The 19,777-nt window shown below is 37.3% G+C and overlaps 1 protein-coding gene across 2 annotated transcripts; it reads left to right on the forward strand.

The window, feature by feature from the left end:
* Positions 1-1,327: 1,327 nt before the first annotated feature.
* On the forward strand, positions 1,328-16,092 carry LOC108666828. 2 transcript variants are annotated; one of them, XM_047880943.1, is made up of 10 exons: positions 1,328-1,547; positions 5,984-6,052; positions 6,263-7,555; positions 8,010-8,215; positions 8,354-8,525; positions 9,127-9,241; positions 12,835-12,975; positions 13,075-13,097; positions 14,299-14,458; positions 14,600-16,092. In XM_047880943.1, exons 3-10 carry the CDS (start codon positions 6,318-6,320, stop codon positions 15,170-15,172), a joined length of 2,628 nt encoding a protein of 875 aa, XP_047736899.1. In that variant the 5' UTR covers positions 1,328-1,547; positions 5,984-6,052; positions 6,263-6,317; the 3' UTR covers positions 15,173-16,092. The 2 variants fall into 2 exon arrangements, with proteins under 2 accessions (XP_047736899.1, XP_018009247.2); XM_018153758.2 differs by lacking the exon at positions 13,075-13,097 and having other exon boundaries at positions 12,835-12,998.
* The last annotated feature ends 3,685 nt before the right edge of the window (positions 16,093-19,777 follow it).

Here is a 19,777-nt window from a genome sequence, read left to right on the forward strand (position 1 = left end):
AGAACATGACTGGCTGAAGTTGTGAAAGAATTCTGGAAGACATAGGTGAAGTGAATGAGGAATTTATGCCAGGTGAAAATGTCATCTCACTGGGACATAAAGACCTGAGTGGTATAGATGGGGAAATTACAAATGTGGAAGTGAAATGGGTGGTAGAGTGACTGAAGGATAATAAGGCAGCTGGAATGGATGAGATACCGTATGCGGCATGAGATGTAGGTATAAGTATGGAAGTGGGAGTACAATTGGCAGACTGACTGATCTATTTAATGTTGTTTAGACAAATGAATGTGTACCTGAGGCATGGAATGAAAGTCGAGTGACCTTGTTGCGAAAGGGAGGCCACAAGAACACGAGGGAGCTGAAAAACTACAGGCCAATTGCTCCTGCTGACACATATAGCCAGATTTTCTGTGCAGTTTTGAATGAGCGAATGCAAATATGTATTGAGCAAGAAAGAGTACTTGGTGAGGAGCAGAATGGTTTCAGGTGTGAAAGAAGAGTAGAAGATACTCAATCGACAATTCTACGGACCCGCCTGCGAACGTGCCTGCGGACTCGCGCAACTGGGACACTCATAATTCCTTCAATACTTAACGAATCTGTATGAATTTTGGAATGTTAGTATTAATTATCGATACGCTGCCGCAGGAATTATTACAGATTTTTACATGGATTATTTTTTAATTAAAACCAATAAATGTATTTTTTAAGCAACTGGGACACTCTTAATTCCTTCAATGCTTAACAGATCTGTATGAATTTTTGAATGTGAGTATAAATTATCGATACGCTGCCGCAGGAATTATTACAGATTTTTACATGACTTATTATTAGGTTAGGTTAGGTTAGGAAATAATTCATGTAAAAATCTGTAATAATTCCTGCGGCAGCGTATCGATAATTAATACTCACATTCCAAAATTCGAGCGGATCCGTTAAGTATTGAAGGAATTAACGTTTATTGGTTTTAATTAAAAAATAATTAATGTAAAAATCTGTAATAATTCCTGCGGCAGCGTATCGATAATTAATACTCACATTCCAAAATTCATACAGATCAGTTAAATATTGAAGGAATTATGAGTGTCACAGTTGCTTTAAAAATACGTTTATTGGTTTTAATTAAAAAATAATTCATGTAAAAATCTGTAATAATCTGCCGCAGCGTATCGATAATTAATACTCACATTCCAAAATTAATACAGATCCGTTAAGTATTTAAAGAATTATGAGTGTCCCAGTTGCGCGAGTCCGCTGGCAGGTCCGTAGAATTGTCATTTAGAACTTGAAACAATATTATCGGCAAAACGTATCGCGACTTCGCGAGTGTTGCCATTTGCCAAAAAGTGCATTAAGACTGATTAAGTAAGATTTATTTGTCTTTGTGGATTAACGAAACATGGATGACAAATGAGACGATAGTTCTTTATGCGCGATCTTCAAATTTAATGGTTCGGCAAAAAGCCACTCAATGTATGACATCTTGCAAAAGCCGCTAAGCGGGCGCTAACTGCAATAATGAGACAATCGCTAGCACGCTACCGGTAAGCCATGTTTCACGCCACGTCAGAGTTCAGACGCCACTAGTTCGAGTCGATCAAATTCTGAGTGAAGTCATAGTCATAGATACAATCGCATTTCTGTGTTTATATTGCAAGTTTGCAACCAAAATTATTTTACTTTACCTAATAGGTATAAAATTTAAATGATTATTTTATCGTAGTTTATGACTCTGTGAAGTTGCTTGTTCTTTGAAAATTATTTACTTTGGATTGGATTATAATACAAGATGGTGATGACTGATGGGCCACGTGAATGCTAACTCTTGCCCTTGGTACCTACACTTTCTTTCTGGACCAACTTTAGCGGAAATAAATTGAATTTTTTTAATAATTTCTGTTTTTTTTTGTTGATATTCCATCAATATTTAAATCTACCTAAGTATATTTTTTGCCTTTTATTGGTATAAACGTAATAAATAGGCCTACCTAATTTTGGAGAACGACAAATTTTTGCACATACCTATCCTACGTTTAACTTATAATTATTGGTTGTCACTTTCTTCACGAGCAGTAAGTTTTTGCTAACAGTTACAGTTTTTGAAACTGATCTTTTACAGCCTGTGAGGGCTGAGGCTGTGTGTGGCGGTGTGGCCTGTTGATAGGCTAACATTGGGCTAACATAGGCTAACATTGTACATGATTGTAGTCAGGCTGGAATTCTAAGAATAGAAGTTCACTTAGGTATAAAAAAGCTTTCCACCCAAGGTGAAAAGCTTTATATTTAGCTTTTCTTTGTTACAGTGCTCTGCCAGCCGCCAGGTGACTGACTAGCTATAAATGAAAAGGAGGATCAAAAGTGGCAAATTGTTTCAATTGCAAAGTACATTAGATTTGTTATAGGTAGAATTATTTGGATGTCTTGTGTTTGATATATATTTTCATTTTTATTTTATTTAATTGATTTTTTGAAAATTTTCCAGGTCCTTTGTTTGTAATGATCAAGTTTAAGTTAAGTATTTAGTTGACCAGTACTGTAGTTATAAGTACTTAGAAAATTTGTGTTGTTCTCATTCTTTATAAAAAGGAAATTGCAAGATGCAAGGAAATTGATTGCAAGATTTGATCAGCACAAGCATACAAACTAGGCCTAACCTAAAACTAAAAAGTAGAAAATAAAATGTATAAAAGAAAATGTTGAAGACCACATTTTTCATGTGGACTAAAAAGTAGAAAATAATTTTTCAGCAGCTACTGATCTCTGTTTGCTTTCATTCTCTTGGTTTTTTGTATTTCAGTTGAAATATTTTACAACATCTAAAACGAAAAACGTGGGGCGCATCTTCATTTAGGCATGCCTTAATTTCAATTTTGAATTCAACCACTATTTCGAATTAATATTCATCATATCAAGTAATCACCAAACAATTAAATACATATGCGCCCCACGTTTTTCGTTTTAGATGTTGTAAAATATTTTAACTGAAATACAAAAGACCAAGAGAATGAAACCAAACAGAGATCAGTAGCTGCCTAAAAATTATTTTCTACTTTTTAGTCCACATGAAAAACGTGGTCTTTAAATTTTTTTTTATACATTTTATTTGCTGTAATTTTCAAATTTTGAGGTTCAACAAGGAAAGTCCTAAAAGGAGAGATAAGTTATCCTTATGGCTAAACTATAAAGTAATCCTGCTGCTATAAAGATGGCATCCATGCCATCCAAGTTCTTTTCATGTTTTGAAGTAAGCATATTTTAGTTTTTACTCTTATTAACATGCAATAATTGTTTGCTAAAACCACTGGAAATATGTATTCAAATTATTGTTTTTACTATTTATCTCTTTTAGTTGTATAGGCAAGTCACTATAGATGGTTGCTTAAAATCTCCCAAAAAGCTTGCCATGACCCCAAGACTGAGTTTGTGTTAAGGATACTTTCTAAAATTTTTTTATATAAACACTGAAATCAAAGTTTTGACTTGAACATCAAATTCGATGCCATTGCTGCATTCTTTATTCTTTGGAAGGGCCAACATCTATTTGTTTATTCAAGGTTACTTGATGAAGAATTGAATTGTATGTAGTTAGGTAGTTTCCCCATTCATTGCTTTAATTTTAATGTGTATGCCTAAATTTGGATTACTGTAAAATGGGGTTACTTTGACCGGTGGGGTAACTTTGACCACTTTTTGTTTTTTTAACAAAAACCCCCAAAACTCAAACTATTTGACATAGAAAATTTTTGTCAATGGCCATCAAAGGCCTAATACTGAGGCTACGTAACACAATAGAAAGATTTTAAAAGTTTGCATATCTAATAGGTTGAAAAAATTAATAATGTGACCCACAAAAAAGAGCTATTATTTAAAGCCTGTCAGAGTACCCCCTCCAATTTTTTATTTTTTGGTAAAATAACTCCAGGTTTTGATGCATTGTAGTAGAACTCTTCTAGTTACATATGCAAATGACAAATTTTAGGAAAGTGTCATAGTTTGCAAATGGGGGGCGCCGCCCCCCAATGAGGGAACTTTGACCACCTAATGGCAGCCTTGACAGGGTAACATTGACTGGCTTGGAAATTAAGTTAAAATTACCATAGGTACCTATATAACATATTTTATGTTTGATACACCTATTAATGTTTTTTCTTTATGTTTCAGACTCTACAAAGTCTTATTTATGGTAATTTTAACTTAATTTCGAAAACCGGTCAATGTTACCCCGTCACAGCTACCATAAGGTGGTCACATTTCGCCCATTGGGGGGTGGCGCCCCTAATTTGCAAACTATGACACTTTCCTGAAATTTGTCATTTGCATATGTAACTAGAAGAGTTCTACTACAATGCACCAAAACCTGGAGTTATTTGGAGTTATTTTACCATAAAATAAAATTGATTTTACCACCCGGTCGAAGAAACCCCAAGAGCTGGGGTAACAAAGACCATCACTTTTTTTTGGAATTACATCAAAACTATGAGAGGCAGGAGCCAGCAATTTATGGTGAGTGAAGCTAGAGTATAGACCTGTATTTTGCATGTTTCAATTTAAGTTTAACTTATCTAGTAAAAAAATGGCATCATTTTGAATAAAAAAGTGGTCAAAGTTAGCCCATTTTACAGTACCAAAAATTGTTTTGGTGTACTTACTGCTTAACACGTATTTCTACTGGGAGCCTTTTTTTCTAGCAACCAATGCAACCAACTTTCTTAAGGAGACCGTTTCGGTCAAAAATGGAAAATTTTGGTTTTTCCGGTTTTTAGTCTCATCTTAAAGCTGACATTCTGCCTTATCCAACGGTACCATTGCTATCTCTGTACGTTGATTTATGCTTTTACAACAGATCATGAAAGGGGGGTGGGTGGGGGAGTTCTTTAACAAATTAGATAGGAGTTAATTAGCTGCTGAGCACTTTAAATATAGTGTCTACTTGAGTTGCGCTGTAGTTACCCGTTAAGTCTCATCTTAAAGCTGACATTTTACCCTATCCAACAGTACAATTAACATCTCTATATGTTGATTTATGCGTTGACGACGTTGACAGATCAAGAAAGGGGGAGGGAGTTCTTTAACAAATTAGATGGGAGCTAATTCGCTGCCCAGCACTATAAATATAGTGTTTGCTTGAGGTGCAGCTCAGTAACCTGCCTGACATTGTTTGAGGAGGTGCGCATGTAGTCACTCCCACCATCCTTGAGTGGAATCATGCTCCAGAAACGTTTAGTTCTGTATCCTTGCTACATTGAGTGCCTATTGCGATGCGGGTGGGACTTTGTTGCACTCTCCGGAACATTCACAGTTATTGTCATGGAAAACCTATCTCCCCCTAGAGTTTTGAAGCTACAGCGATGATACATATACCATTTGATTTGTAAATAAAATCTTTTGAAACCATCCGGTCATTTTTTTCGATTTCATTATAGTTTGGATTATATTTTGCCAGAAGGGGGGGGGGCGGGAGGGGGAAAAATTTTGAAATTTTTTGGAAAATCCTGCCCTCCTCCCGAACAAATTTGAAATTAAAAAAATTTACAGGATGGATTTTAAATATGGTTGTTACCAATCGAATGATATGTGTCTCGATGTTGTAGCACGATATTTGCAGGAGGAGATAGATTTTTAAAGTGCCCTTTTTTTGCCGTGTTCTATCAATTGCACATTTTCTTTTATTTTTTTTTTCGAAAAATTTACATGAACAAAAAGTTCTTAGATTTCTGTTTTACATATGTGTAGCAAGTTTCAAAATGATTCGTTTGCAAATGAAAAAGTTTTCAAAAGGCCAAAACGGTCCCCGTAAATAAATTCTTCTGTTGTGATTTAATCCAATATGCAAAATTTTTAAACATAAATGTGACCGAACATATCATATAATTTCTGATATTTTTTGTACTGGTTTAGAAGATTTCAATTTCTGCATACATGTATTTTTATATGTTTTCCTGCATATGGATTATGTCATGTTAACTACCTAATTTTCCAGGTTATTTGTTGAAGTTGTGCAGTTGGTCTCTTCATCTTACAGAAATTTAGCAAAATGGCTACCAATCAGGTAAAGTGGTAGTGAAGATCTGCAGTTTGAATATCCAGAAGATTTATATACAACTGTTGTACAAAATTATTGTATTACAAGTGGTTGTTGAAATGATGCAGAAATGTGTAATTTCATGATTTTTTGCATCCATAAATGGTTTTGTCTGAGTCAATGATGTTTTTTGCCAAATTTTCATTCAGGCACAAATATTTCTTTTATCTGTTGCAGATATGAGTTTAATCAAGGTTTTAAACCTTTTTGGATAACTCATTCATAGATTAGTATGGCCTGGCCTTTAAGCTCCCCTGTTAATGCTTCTATAATACAGCATAATATGAGTGATATTCTAAACTGTAACAAATCTTATGTTAATAATGGAAGTGAAAAAGTAAATTTGGAAAAAAGTTGTCAGACTGACAATAGTCTGCAAGTTTCCAATTTGAAAAGTTCATGTACATCATATGGTGGTTCTAACTGTGATCTTTATTTTGAATGTCAGTCCATAGCTGAGACAGAAGAAAAATTATCAGAAATTGCCTTCCACCCAATCTTTTTTTCTGCTGTGGAAAAGGCATGCTGCAAAAAAGTTCCAGAAGAAATTTTGCTAGATACCAAAGAAACCCAAACCACAGCTAATGTCCTTCAAGTTCAAACATCCTCTACACATTCTCTGCCTTATTCAAACCCATGTACCATACAATGTGGAAGTGACTCGCTGAATGTTGAATCTGACCATCATATTAGTCCACTAGAAACTGTAGATGAGGATGTAGTGCAAATTCATTTGGATCCTGCTATTTATACTTCAGATAATCCTAAGCCTGTACTTGCTAATGAAAGTCTTATGACTGCAAATGCTCCAGTTCCAGTTCCAAGAAAAAGAAAGCTGCAAGACTGTACATTGAATACTGCCATGGACTGTGTAACAACCCTTGAACCACTCGCACAAGCTGCTGCTGATTCAAATCACACTGATAAAGGATGTGTGACTATCTTGTCAACTGATACCAATAATACTTTGTTGCTGGGAGAGTCTGTGAAGAAACTGGAGATTGAGCCTTCAAAGTCCACTACTGAAGATGGCAGTAAAGGCAGCAAGAATGATCAAAATTCCCCTTGCTCTGGGGAAAGCCTTGATACTGTTTGTCTTGTAACTGCTGTCCAGCCAGTTCCACCTCTTCCAGTTAGTCTCAAATTCTCCCATGACTCACTTGAGAAGAAAAGCACTAGGAGTTGGAATAATGTTTGTCAAGGTAACTCTCGGGGTAAGAGAGGTAAAAATCGGAACAATAGAGGACAAAGAAGAGGTGGCCTCTCTGTAACCTTCAGTAACAACAAGTCAAGCAGTGAAATGGGAAAGAATTTTTCCAAGTGTCAAAATAACAATGAAGATGAAAACATTCCTGAGTTTGGGGCTGCACTGACATATTCAGAGGAAGGTCATGAAATTGAAGAAGGAAATTCAAATGAAGCTGGTCCTTCTACTTGCGACCAGTCCACAGACCATGATGACTCAAATGAGTAAGTACTGGAACACTCCATTGGCCTTTGTGTCTCTGTGACAAATTGAAGATATTTGATTTGAATTAGAACAACTGGATGCATTAGTTTTATATTTTTATTGAAAGAGATTGAAATTCAGGTATGGCTTGACTTTTTAGGGTATGAGTATGATTTTCTAAAATATATTAATCAAATTTCTTTGATGAAATCTGTGTGCCAGCTGGAACATCATTTTACAAATAAACTGATGAGTCAATATTATAAAATTAAGAAACTTTTGAAATAAATGAACAATAAACTGGCTATATTCCATTGGTACAGTCCTTTGATAAGTAACAGAGTACATTGTGTAATTTATATTACTAAATATCAAGTATAGCAGTTTGTGTGCACCTACTCCCACAATGATACTCTGCATGGGAGCAGGTGCTAACCCTGCACATTTTAAAACTTGGGTTCTTCTCACTTCCAGTGCTCACTTATCTGATCAAAGCAATGCTGATGACGACATCAATGAAGGTGGCTTCTTCAATAAAAATGATGACAACAATAGCAAGAATCTCTGTGCAAGTAATCAGGACAAAGGTGGAAACAACAATAAGAATAACAACAATAATAAAGGAAGTAATAATACAAAATGGAACCCAAACCACAACAATAACAACAACAATAAAGGAGGTAACAACAATAGAAAGGGGACCCAAAACAACAATCACAATAATAATAATAGTAATAATAATAACAATAACAACAACAACAATAATAATAGCAAAAACAATGATAATAATAATAATAATAATAATAATAACAAAAAAGGTGGAGGAGACCTGAAGTGGGATGCATTTTATCAGCAAGCAAAGCATCTGTGCTACAGCATTGGGCTGCTGAAGCGCAGCAACGGTCCCGGCTACACTCTCGAGTCCCTGTGCCTGCAGTTCCATTACAGGTTCCTGGTGTTCTTCTTTGGCATCTGCTACTTCATTGTGATGTGAGTACAGTGATTATAATGTCTGCTGGTATTACTCCATTGAAACGGAAGTATGTTGATTAAAATGATTCTACTTCATTGAAAGGCAAGTACTTTGATTATAACATATTTGCTATTCTGTTGCGATGCTAGTATAGGGATTATATTTTGTGTCTGTTATTTCTTTGTGATGTGTGTACTATGCATAGTAACTATTGTAACTGCTACTCAATTTTGATATGCATATAGTAATTATACTGTCTGGCATTTATTTGTGACATGAGTGCAGTAACTATTGTCAACAATTTCTTAGTGGCAAGCACAGATCAGTACATCTGCATCTGTCACTTCATTTTGATGTCAGTAGAATGATCATAACATATCTGCATCTGCTTCTCTATTGTGTTGTCCACAACATAGTGTTGTAAGTAGGCAGACTTCAATTTATTGGTTCCTACTTCTTACCTATGAGATGATATTTTTGAAATTTATGCTTCTCTTCTTGTTATTAATGTGTGATGAGATTTTCATGATAGGAAACTCAAATTGTGCCCCAGCATTGTTTCCTGGTTGTCTTGAAAATGAGTACATTTTTTGCTAATTATGTGTTTTTTCTATGCAGGTTGAACTGGTTTGTGAATGAAAAAATAGTGTGCTACGAGCTTCAATGGCCTGATAAGCCACATATACCTAAAGGACATTCCAGCAATGTGTGCCTATCATATCCATATGTTGAGGTAAGGTCATGCAATTCATTGCTATTGCCAGGGAATTCTTATTGCACAATTACTCGCAATACTTGGTTGTGATAGTTCAATAATTCTTCTGTACTGATATTTTTTCTGTTGGCCACTTTACAAGGTTACCGTAAAATGGGGTAACTTAGACCACTTTTATTTTTATAAATGATGCCATTTTTTTACTAGCTAAAGTAAACTTGAATTGAAACATGCTAAATACAGGTCTATACTCTAGCTTCACTCACCATAAATTGCTGGCTCCTGCCTCTCATTGTTTTGATGTAATTTCAAAAAAAGTGGTGGTCTTTGTTACCCCAGCTCTTGGGGTAACTTAGACCGGGTGGTAAAATCAATTAAATTTTTTGGTAAAATAACTCCAGGTTTTGGTGCATTGTAGTAGAACTCTTCTAGTTACATATGCAAATGACAAACTTGAGGAAAGTGTCATAGTTTGCAAATGGGGGGCGCCGCCCCATAATGAGGGAAATGTGACTACCTAATGGCAGCCCTGATGGGGTAATATTGACTGGCTTGGAAATTAAGTTAAAATTACCATATATAAGACTCTGTAGAGTCTGAAACATAAAGAAAAAACATAAATAGGCTGTCAAACATAAAATATGTTATATATGGTAATTTTATATTAACTTCCAAGCCGGTCTATGTTACCCCATCAGGGCTGACATTAGGTGGTCTAAGTTACCCCATTTGGGGGCAGCGCCTCCCATTTGCAAACTATGCCACTTTCCTAAAATTAGGCATTTGCATATGTAACTAGAAGAGTTCTACTACAATGCATCAAAACCTGGAGTTATTTAACCAAAAAATAAAAAAATTGGAGGGGGTACTCTGACAGGCTATAAATAATAGCTTTTTTTCGTGGGTCACATTTTTAATTTTTTAACCTATTAGATATGCAAACTTTTCAAATTTTTCTATTGTGTTATGTAGCCTCAGTATTAGGCCTTTAATGCCCATTGACAAAATTTTTCTATGTCAAATAGTTTTTGAGTTGTGGGGATTTTTGTTAAAAAAACGAAAAATGGTCTAAGTTACCCCGCCGGTCTAAGTTACCCCATTTTACGGTATAGTATATGATGAGTCTGTAATGGATGCTATTGATGGACTGATATCAATGGATATAATGGTCATGATTTGAAATTCACCGCGAGTCAATGTTTCAAATCGTGTAAGATTAATTTTGTTATGACTGATGTTTTTGGTATGTCATGGGTCCAATAAATGTACAAGATTTACAGTACCATGCTGCAATTGAACCTTTTGATGGTTCTTGAATCTTGGTTGTGCGTGCAAGTGGTTCTTCATACTAATTTCTGTATAGTGCTTATAGTGTTATAATTTTGAGAAGGAATATGCTAGCATAAACTAAAAGGTGTTGCTTTGTAAAGCTTGTATCCTAGAACCTAGATGGTGCCAACATGTTCAAAAAATATGAACGGCCAATGAATGTTATCATAATAGGGAGTATTCACTTAATTATTTAGTTGGGTTCATGCCTGACTCATGTGGACTTTTTATGAATTGCTGGACACTTAAAATGCTGTTCACTTCTCAAGAATGTAAGAAGTTGGGGTCAAGAAGTTCTATATTTGGCTGATCAAGTTGAATTCCACACACTCTGCTACCCTCTGTGACAGGGTTGGCAATGATTAAATTAAACTGATTAAATCATGTGATAAAATCATTTGATTTTTTATAAAAAATCACGATTTTTATTTTTTTGATTTTTTAAATATTTAAATATATTGAGTGGCAGTCTTTAATATATTTTGATTCATGGTTTAGAATAAATGTACTATGACAACTTGGAATAAAAACATGTTGCCTTTAGTGTGTATTACATTCCAATGAATTGTATGTTTTTGGTACAGAGGCATCAAGTGTTGCAATACATTGTACATAGCTAACAGCTTAGCTAATTCTTATAAGGCTGTAAGTAGTCTTTAACTAACTACTTGACTATTTGTTATATATTAATAAAATTATACAATTTACATGTGTTAGCTAGCTTATATAAGAAGGGTTGGTTGAGATTGTTTTGAAAGATTTTCCACCCTAATATGAGTATTTTAATTAAACTATTTATTTTCAATCTTTAAATATTTGAATTTATACCTAGAAACAAAACAATTACAATTATAAAACTACAATTAAATAATCAAATGCAGTGAATGGAAAAAAATGTTTGAGTTGTGTACATGTTTATTTCAAACAGTGTTAGCTTTTCTCATGACATAAGTCTTGTTTCAAGTCATTTGAGGTTTGTTTGGTTGTCGTTTGGTTTATGTTTAGTATTGGTTTATTAGTCTGAATCAAATGGGAACAGTGCAGTCAGTCACTCAGTGACTACTAGTCGGTGTGTTTAGAGGGTAGAGTCTGGTAGATTTATAAGACATATAACTAGTAGATCTAATGATATATTGACTGTGCTATCAGCTACCTATCTGTTATGTGACTCTTCATTGTTAAGAAGATCCGCATTCCTGAAGTGTTGTTGTATATTGAAGCCAGTTAAATGGTCAATATTTAGCTCGTTACCTTGCTCCATACAAACTTTATAAAGCTAATGAATAGACTTATCAATAATTGTTTACCCAAAAGTCCCAAAGTGGTAAACACCACCTTGGCCATTCTTGAAGGCAATAACTGCCCCTTTTATCCATCCATATACTGTTATTGTTAGTAGGCTAATTGCAATATAAAAAATAACATTTCAAAAAGACAAAAAAGCTGAAAAAATCAAATAAATGAAAAAAATTCGTGAAAAATACAAAAATCATTGGTTTTCTATTTTTTTACACAAAATAAAAAAAAATCACCAACCTTGCTCTGTGATTCGTTGATGCTAGAAATTTTTTTTCCTCGTCTTGTTATCTGTCAAAGAATCTTGGAACGAATCATTGGTAATCTGTGAAAAAATTTTGTGAGGAATTAAGAGTGACAGGTTCCTTTGTATTGATGTTTGGCTCTTCAGCTGCAGTAAAAATTTCCATAGATAGACAACTAGGGTGCAAAAACAGAATACTTCTTGTTAATTGGCTTGGTACAGGGCCAAAACCATTACAGCCCATTGAATGTTGGTATCTTCAACGAAATTTACCAGCTCACAAATGGACATCAATCGTTTATACTTTATAGCATGTAGTGTAGTATGGATATATAGGTACTGCAAAGGCTTTAGCTTGATGGCCTTTAGAACCTATAATGTTTGCTATCTTATTCGATAAACAAAACTTGTAAACGTTGTACCTGTATGCTCAGCTTGTAGTATAAATAATGTAAAGAACTGATTTTTGTCATCCCTATATTAAACATGTGTTTTAAAACTATGCTTGCATCTATCCTTAAATTATATATCCAGTAGAAAGAACACTGCAGGGCAGAAATATGGTTTAGGTAACTTACAAGTTAAATGGATACTTAAGCTGCTACGAAATGTAAAAGTATTATAAATAATATTGCTACCTACAAGTAAAAATAATATATAAGCTACTATATGTGTAAATGGTAAAAATATAGAACTATTACGAATAATATTGCTGACATATAAATCATAGTTTTATTTGCAGGTGGAAAATAAGCATCGGCGATATCTGCTCTTCTACCGCTGGGTGCCCTACAGCTTCCTGCTGGTGGCGGCGCTGTTCTACACATTGAGGGCAGGACTGGTCAAGAAGTGGGAGGACACACGACTGGCCGCGCTCTACAAGGATGTCTGGAATGAGCGGTGCAAGTGAGTCGTGCTCTCCAGCGTTGGTAACAATGAGTTCAATGCTATTCATGACACACGACTGGCCGCGCTCTACAAGGATGTCTGGAATGAGCGGTGCAAGTGAGTCGCTGTGCAGCTTGTCAGATTTTATTTGATTTTTGATGCACGTCGGAAATTGCTAACGATTCTGACTCGATTTTTCCAGCTGTTAACAGAATGCGTTTTTGAAATTGACTTACTTTGTATTTATTTTCGTGCATTATCACACTACAAGATGAGATGCGTTCCATATATTTTGACATCTATCAAAAATTGTAACTCGTTGAATCCTGATCATTTTTATTACAACACTTCTCTTCAACTTCACTTCTTGTTTGTCTGTTTGTCTGTCTGTCTGCTACAAATCTTGTAATCGAAATTTAACACACTTCTACTTATCCTATCGATCTGAAATTTTGCATACTTGTTTAAAGTTGGAGACAATGCATGAATCAAATGTCAAAATAAATGATTTTAAGAAGTAAAAAAAAATTTTTTTCATTATTAAAAAAATTGAAAAAATAATTTTGTCAGCGACAAATCTTATAACTGATATTTGACACACTTTTACCTGTCTAATTGATCTGAAATTTTGCACACTTGTGTGAAGTCAGAGGCAATGCATGAATCAATTAATAGATTAAATAATTTGAAAAAAATTTATATATTAAGAAAAAATTTATATATTAAAAAAATTGAAAAATTAATTTTTTTAATATTCGAAATTTAAATGAGAAATTCATGATACATCTTTAAGATTGGAGACACTGGATTCTTTGGAAGTGTTGTCTTTAAAAAGTAATTTTTAAACGTATATTATATATACTAGTTAGACCCAAATGTTCCTGTAATTGATATTGTCATGATTTAGATAGCGCAGATAAGTGCTCTACTGCATTCAACTCCCGAGCCTCTCGCTTTTTGTTTTATAATGTCTGCCAATTAGATACTCAGGTCTGCTCCTTGTATCTATACCGAAGGTAATTAATTAAAAAATTTTCATGAATCAATTCACTATATTGTGCAACTGTAGACTATAATCGTTAGTTATTTTATTACATAGTGAAGGATATAAGATCTCAAATCGATTAAATTCAATCAAAAGGAAAACGTGGAAAATTACTGAAATGTTCTCACCAAAGATCAAGTTGTGCTCGTTAATGCTGGATGTGCTAGTACGCCTTCAAATACTTGCTTGTTACTTGCCTCGAGTTGCATTGCCAAGTGCTCAATAGTACAAGATTATTACTGCTTCTGTGTGTACCTTTTTTACGCTCATCAGGTATGTTATCGGAGGATGGGAAAACACCAACCATCTCGTGGTTCAGTATCTGCAGACTGGACAGTCGGTATCAAGCCATTACGTTCGCTGGATTTTGTGCCATGTCTTCGCTAACCTCGTCGACCTTGTGGCTGTCCTTGTTTTCCAATTCGTCCTGCAGGTAAACAATATATTCCCATACTCAAAATTCATTCGATGTTCTTGCTCTTGGTTAACTTGTTGCTAATAAGAAATAGTTGCTATCGAAAATTGATCATCTGCTGCTGCCTCTAAGAATGTGTCGACTCAACTCTATTTGCAGGGCGAATTCGTGTTGCTTGTGCCCAATGTGCTTCATGGCCTGGAGCGCAACCCCGCAAACTTCACTGATAAGCTATCCATCATCTTCCCACCATTTACCAAGTGCCAGATCAGCGCGGCTCACAAAATAATAGTTAATGGAATTGAGATCAACTTTGGCTGTCATTTAACCCTCATGGAGCTCTACGAGAAGATTTTCATCATTACGTGGTTTGTGCTTGCCCTGCACTGGCTGTGGAGCTTTGCTATGGTCATATGGCTCAGTATTGGTATGGTGCCGTTCTTTGGTAAGTTCAGTTGTGTCGTCACAGGTCGTCTTATCAACAGGAAGTCCGCAGCTATCATGGTGAAGGCTGTCAGAGTCTGTTCTATGGGAGACGTACACGTGTTGTGTCTCGTAAAGAAATGGATGAGTAACGCTCAATTCGAGCAGCTTCTCAAGGCTGTGGTCAACAGCAAAGAAGAAGAACTGCGCAAGAACGGCTATAAAAAGTCACAAAGTGCCTCTCTGCATAAGTACTGTTCTGGCTTTACAGCGGTTGATATGGACGAACCTCGCTGCAAAGCCAATTAGAATAGAGGACGTCACTGTTACAAGTGCAGGGTTAATGCGTCGGCTCCTTCGGAGCACGAAGTGTCCTGCGTGAACCAGATTGTGAAAGACTTGAATTAAAGTTGTAAAGAGTAATTCTCTGCCCAATGAAACATGTACTGCTCGACTTGCCTGAGCCTCTTGACGCAACAAACGACAACAATAAACTTGATCTCGTTTATGGACAGAACCTTCGGATGAGATTAAACAAACCAGATTCTTCTCATTGCAGATCTTGTTTTAATTTAATATGTAACTAGGATTGAAGTTTAGTTTAACATTTCATTATAAAGTGGTATTTTACGGAATTTGTAAATTACATTCATTTCGTAGTCATACCAAAGAATGTGTTTACTATTTGAAATTGCCCTCGTTTTAACAGTGTTAAACATTGTTCATTCCGTTTTACTGCCCTAAATGTTCGCTCCAATTCGAGAATGTTACTATCATATTTTTCGTTTAGTACAAGACTACAAGTCTTTGTACTGATTTTCTTATTTTCCGTTCATTATTTCTATTATACATAGATTTGAATTATTCGTAAGAATGATAGGTCTGTAAAATTGGACAATATATTTTCTATCAACTGTATTTGGTTCATTGTTTTGTAGTGGTAATGGAATTGATTGAAGAATGGATGTTCCCACTCATCGATATGTATTAATTTTTTTAAGCTCAAGGCTTTCTGACCCATTTTTCACGTTTTCCTTCATGTTTTCGTGCTTTATTTGTTCCGTTTCATTCAATTTACTGAATGAACATAATGAATGAGAAGTCGTGCAATTTATTTCGCTGAAGATACTCAGTGTATGAATTTGTTATTTTGTAGTTTGACTACTAAAACTACACTTCATGTGCTTGTCGAGAAAAAAAAAACGCAATCGCGATGATGTGAATGAGAATTTTTATTGAATTCATCCTGTTTTTTTTTTTTTTTGCTTATATCATGTTAATTCTGCATGTATTCCCTTAGTTGGGTAGGTTTTCATGGCTTCATCGACAATTCACTAGGTTCTCTTGGTTATTTCGATTTAGTGGGTTGAAAATACATAGGTGGGGGGTTTAAATTTGAATCCTCTGAAGAAAAAAATATGCCTAACAGGTTGCAATTAACGCTGAGATTAAGACACGCGACGTTTAAGGACTTGTCTCTTTTTCATCCCTTCCCCTTACGTAAAAAAGCTAAATACCTTTCCGTGATTTTTCACTATTCTTGGGTTGATAGCTTGTATACCTGCATTAGCAAACGCCTAACTGTTGTTCCGGGAGTAGATTGGCGGCAGTGTATTTGGGTACTTTTAACGACGATTACTCAACAACAGCACGACATTGCAGCCCAAATGTCACCGCAAAATAAGATTTCTCGGATTTGATGTTGTTTGACGTCCGCAGCAAAGGAAGCAAGAAATCTGGGGAATTCAAGACAAAAAGGCAGATGCCATGATGATGAGGCCGATGATGAGGGCTAGTGGGAAAGAGTGAGCCACCGTGGAGATCAGGTGCAGACGGACTTCTGAGAATCTGAGTTACAGAATATTACGCTTTATAGTTACGCTATATAGTCTATGCAATTCGTAACTGGATTACAACATTTCTAGTAGGTACCTTTTAGTACATTTAATATTAAGATGGCTGATGGCCTGAAACGTGGAAAAACGAACTAGCCATTCATCTGTGTCCTTTAATAACAAAGACTCTGATTCTGATCAGTTCATTACTTACTTGATACTTGATAAGTTCAGTGTAAAAGGCCTTCCGGCCTGTTCACCACGCCTGGTTGGGGGGTTAATTCTTGACTATTTGGTCTGGTTGGCTTGCTTCTTGACTATTTGTCACATGCATGGCTAGCAGTTAGTCTAGAAGTGCCAAAAGGGGAGCTAATGACAGCATTTGGGGTCGTACAGTTCCCTGCGTGTTGCCCAGTGCTTGTCGAGCCTGATCTCGAAGGCGTTGATAGAGGGGGAACTGGAAGTGACGACGCTGTCCGGCAGCAGCAGGCTGTTCCATATTGACATGACTTGGTGGGAGAAGTAGCCGGCTCTGATGTTCAGTCTGCAGTGGCCCTTGGCGAGTTTCAGGCTGTTCCTGTGGGTATCTTTGCAGTCATGAAGGTGCTCAGTGCTCACCGTGCAGCTGGGGGCGGTCAGCTTTGTAGGTGCTGTGGACGTAGTTGAAAACGTCGATCATGTCCCCTCTTAGTCTTCTGTGCCCCAAGCTGGGTAGACCGAGCGAGGTGAGGCGTTCTGGGTACTGCTTGCCCTTGAGGCCTGCGATAAGCTTGGTTGCCGGGTGCCCTCCTCTGAACGTCCTCCAGGTCGGAGCACAGAGTCTTGTGCCTTGGCTGCCAGACTCTGTGGCCAGGCCATACGCAAGCATCAGTCGAATGAGGGATTTGTAGAGCTGGATGAAGATCCCAGGCATAGTGACGAACCAGAGATTTTTTAGAATCGGTTCATTTTTAATTTCCTCATTTACCTAAGATTTAAACCAATTTCTTATGTATGATAATGTTGGTATCCAGGATACTTTACTGGTCTACTAATAGGTAGGACTCAGAAATGAACTTGAGCTTGAGGGAGAGTCTAAAAAACTCTCTGCTTTGCCACTATGAATTCCCAGGCGTGATGAAGTCAAAGGTTTGCCTTATAACACCCAGTACTCTGTTCGCCTTAGCTGTTGCTTGCGCAGTTGCGCTACTTGGCCTGTGAAGCTCAGGTCCCTGTCGATCACTACTCTCAGATCTTTTTTGGTGTTGATTTCCTTCAGTGGGGTCACGTACTCTTTGCCTTGAGCATTGTAGCCTCTCATGGTGTACTACACGGTGTTGCTGGCGTATCCAAGGCAAAGCAGGTTGCACTTTTCAGGGTGGAAGCGCAGTTGCCAGTCCATAGACCACTTGTGGAGTCTGTCCAGGTCCTCCTGCAGGGTTTTTCTTGCTTCTGGGATGTCACTGCAGGCGAAGATCTTCGTATCATCTGCAAAGAGCTTGATGTGGCTCTGGACATGGCGCGGTAGATCGTTGATGTACATCACAAAACAAATGGGCCCTAAATAGCTTCCCTGCGGAATACCGCTCCGTACATCTGCTGGACTTGACGACACGCCATTCACAATGACTCGCTGGGTACGGTTTGCCAAAAAATCTCTGACCCACTGGAGTACTCTCCCCTTGATGCAATGAGCCTGCACCTTCGCTACAAGTCGTATGTGCCGCACTGTCAAACGCTTTCATGTAGTCCATGTAGACCGCGTCGATGGATCCTCCTTTGTCTAGGGCCTCAGTCCAGTTGTCTAGGGTCTCAAGGAGCTGGGTGACACAAGACCGCCCTCATAGTGGCAAACCCGACCTTTTTTAGAATCAATTCATTTTTAATTTCCTCATTTACTCAAGATTTAAACCAATTTCTCAAGTAAGATAAAGCTGGTATCCATGATACTTTGCTGGTCTACTTATAGGACTCAAAAATGAACTTGAAGGCGAGTCTAAAAAACTCTCTGCTTTGCCACTATGCGGCACCCCTTGGTGTGGCCGTGCTGCTTTCTGCTGATCAGGCTGTTGCGCTGCTGGTGGTCGACGATCTGCCTGACGAGGGTCTCCATGCACTTGCATAAAATGCAGGTCAAACTGATGGGTCTGTAGTTGCTGGCTAGAAGGCGACTACCTTTTTTGAAGATGGGGGTCACGTTGGCGGTTCTCCAGTCTGCGGCTATGGTGCTGGACTCCAGGGACTTCCTAAAAATGATGGCGATGGGCTTGGCAAGAGGTTCAGCAAGCAGACTGGGGCTGATGCCATCAGGGCCTGGGGCTTTGTCCTTCTTCAAGCTCGCCAACTGCTTCCTCACTGCCTCCTCTGTAATCTGGAGATCTGACAGCTTCCTGTCGTAGGTGTACTCAGACATGTCAGGCAGGTCACCTCCTTTCTCCTCTGTAAAGACGCTTTGAAAAAAATTATTCAAGAGGTCTGCCTTCTCTTTGTCTGAAGTGGTCTTTGATCTATCCTCTTTTCTCAAGTCTGCAATGCCTGATCTTGTCTTTTTTTTGGCTTCAACATACGACCAAAAAGACTTGGGGTGATTTTTTGCCTGGGCTGCGATGGTTGCCTCTAGTTTTTGCTTGGCAGTACAGCATGCTCTTGCTGCTTGGTTTATGGCTTTGGCGTACTATGCTGTGTAGTCCTCGCCTGCTTGGGTCTGCAGCCAACGCCGGTACAACTTGTGTTTCTTGCGGACAAAGGTCAAGGTTCCACAGTCAAGCAATTTCTTCTTCTGTACCTCTGAGTTTCGGACTTTCGGTACAAATCTCTTGATCAAGTTTTCCAGGAGCCTCCTGAAGGCAGTCCATGCCTCGTTTACATCCTTCTCTCCCTCATCCCAGATAACATGATTGAGGTCCTCTCCCATCCTGCTGTAGTCTGCTTTGAGAAAGTTTGGTCGCTCTTGCTTTTTCGGTTTTTGATAGTTGCAGGCGACGTTGATGAGGAGTGTGGCGTGATCGCTTTTACCAAGTGCTGAGGCTGTGGTTATCTTGTTTACACGTCCTGCCAGTTTGTCAATACCAAGTCGTCTAGCGTTGGGCACTGGCCGTCT

Source organism: Hyalella azteca, unplaced genomic scaffold, assembly GCF_000764305.2.
Source record: "Hyalella azteca isolate HAZT.00-mixed unplaced genomic scaffold, Hazt_2.0.2 contig863, whole genome shotgun sequence".
NCBI classification, from domain to species: domain Eukaryota; kingdom Metazoa; phylum Arthropoda; class Malacostraca; order Amphipoda; family Hyalellidae; genus Hyalella; species Hyalella azteca.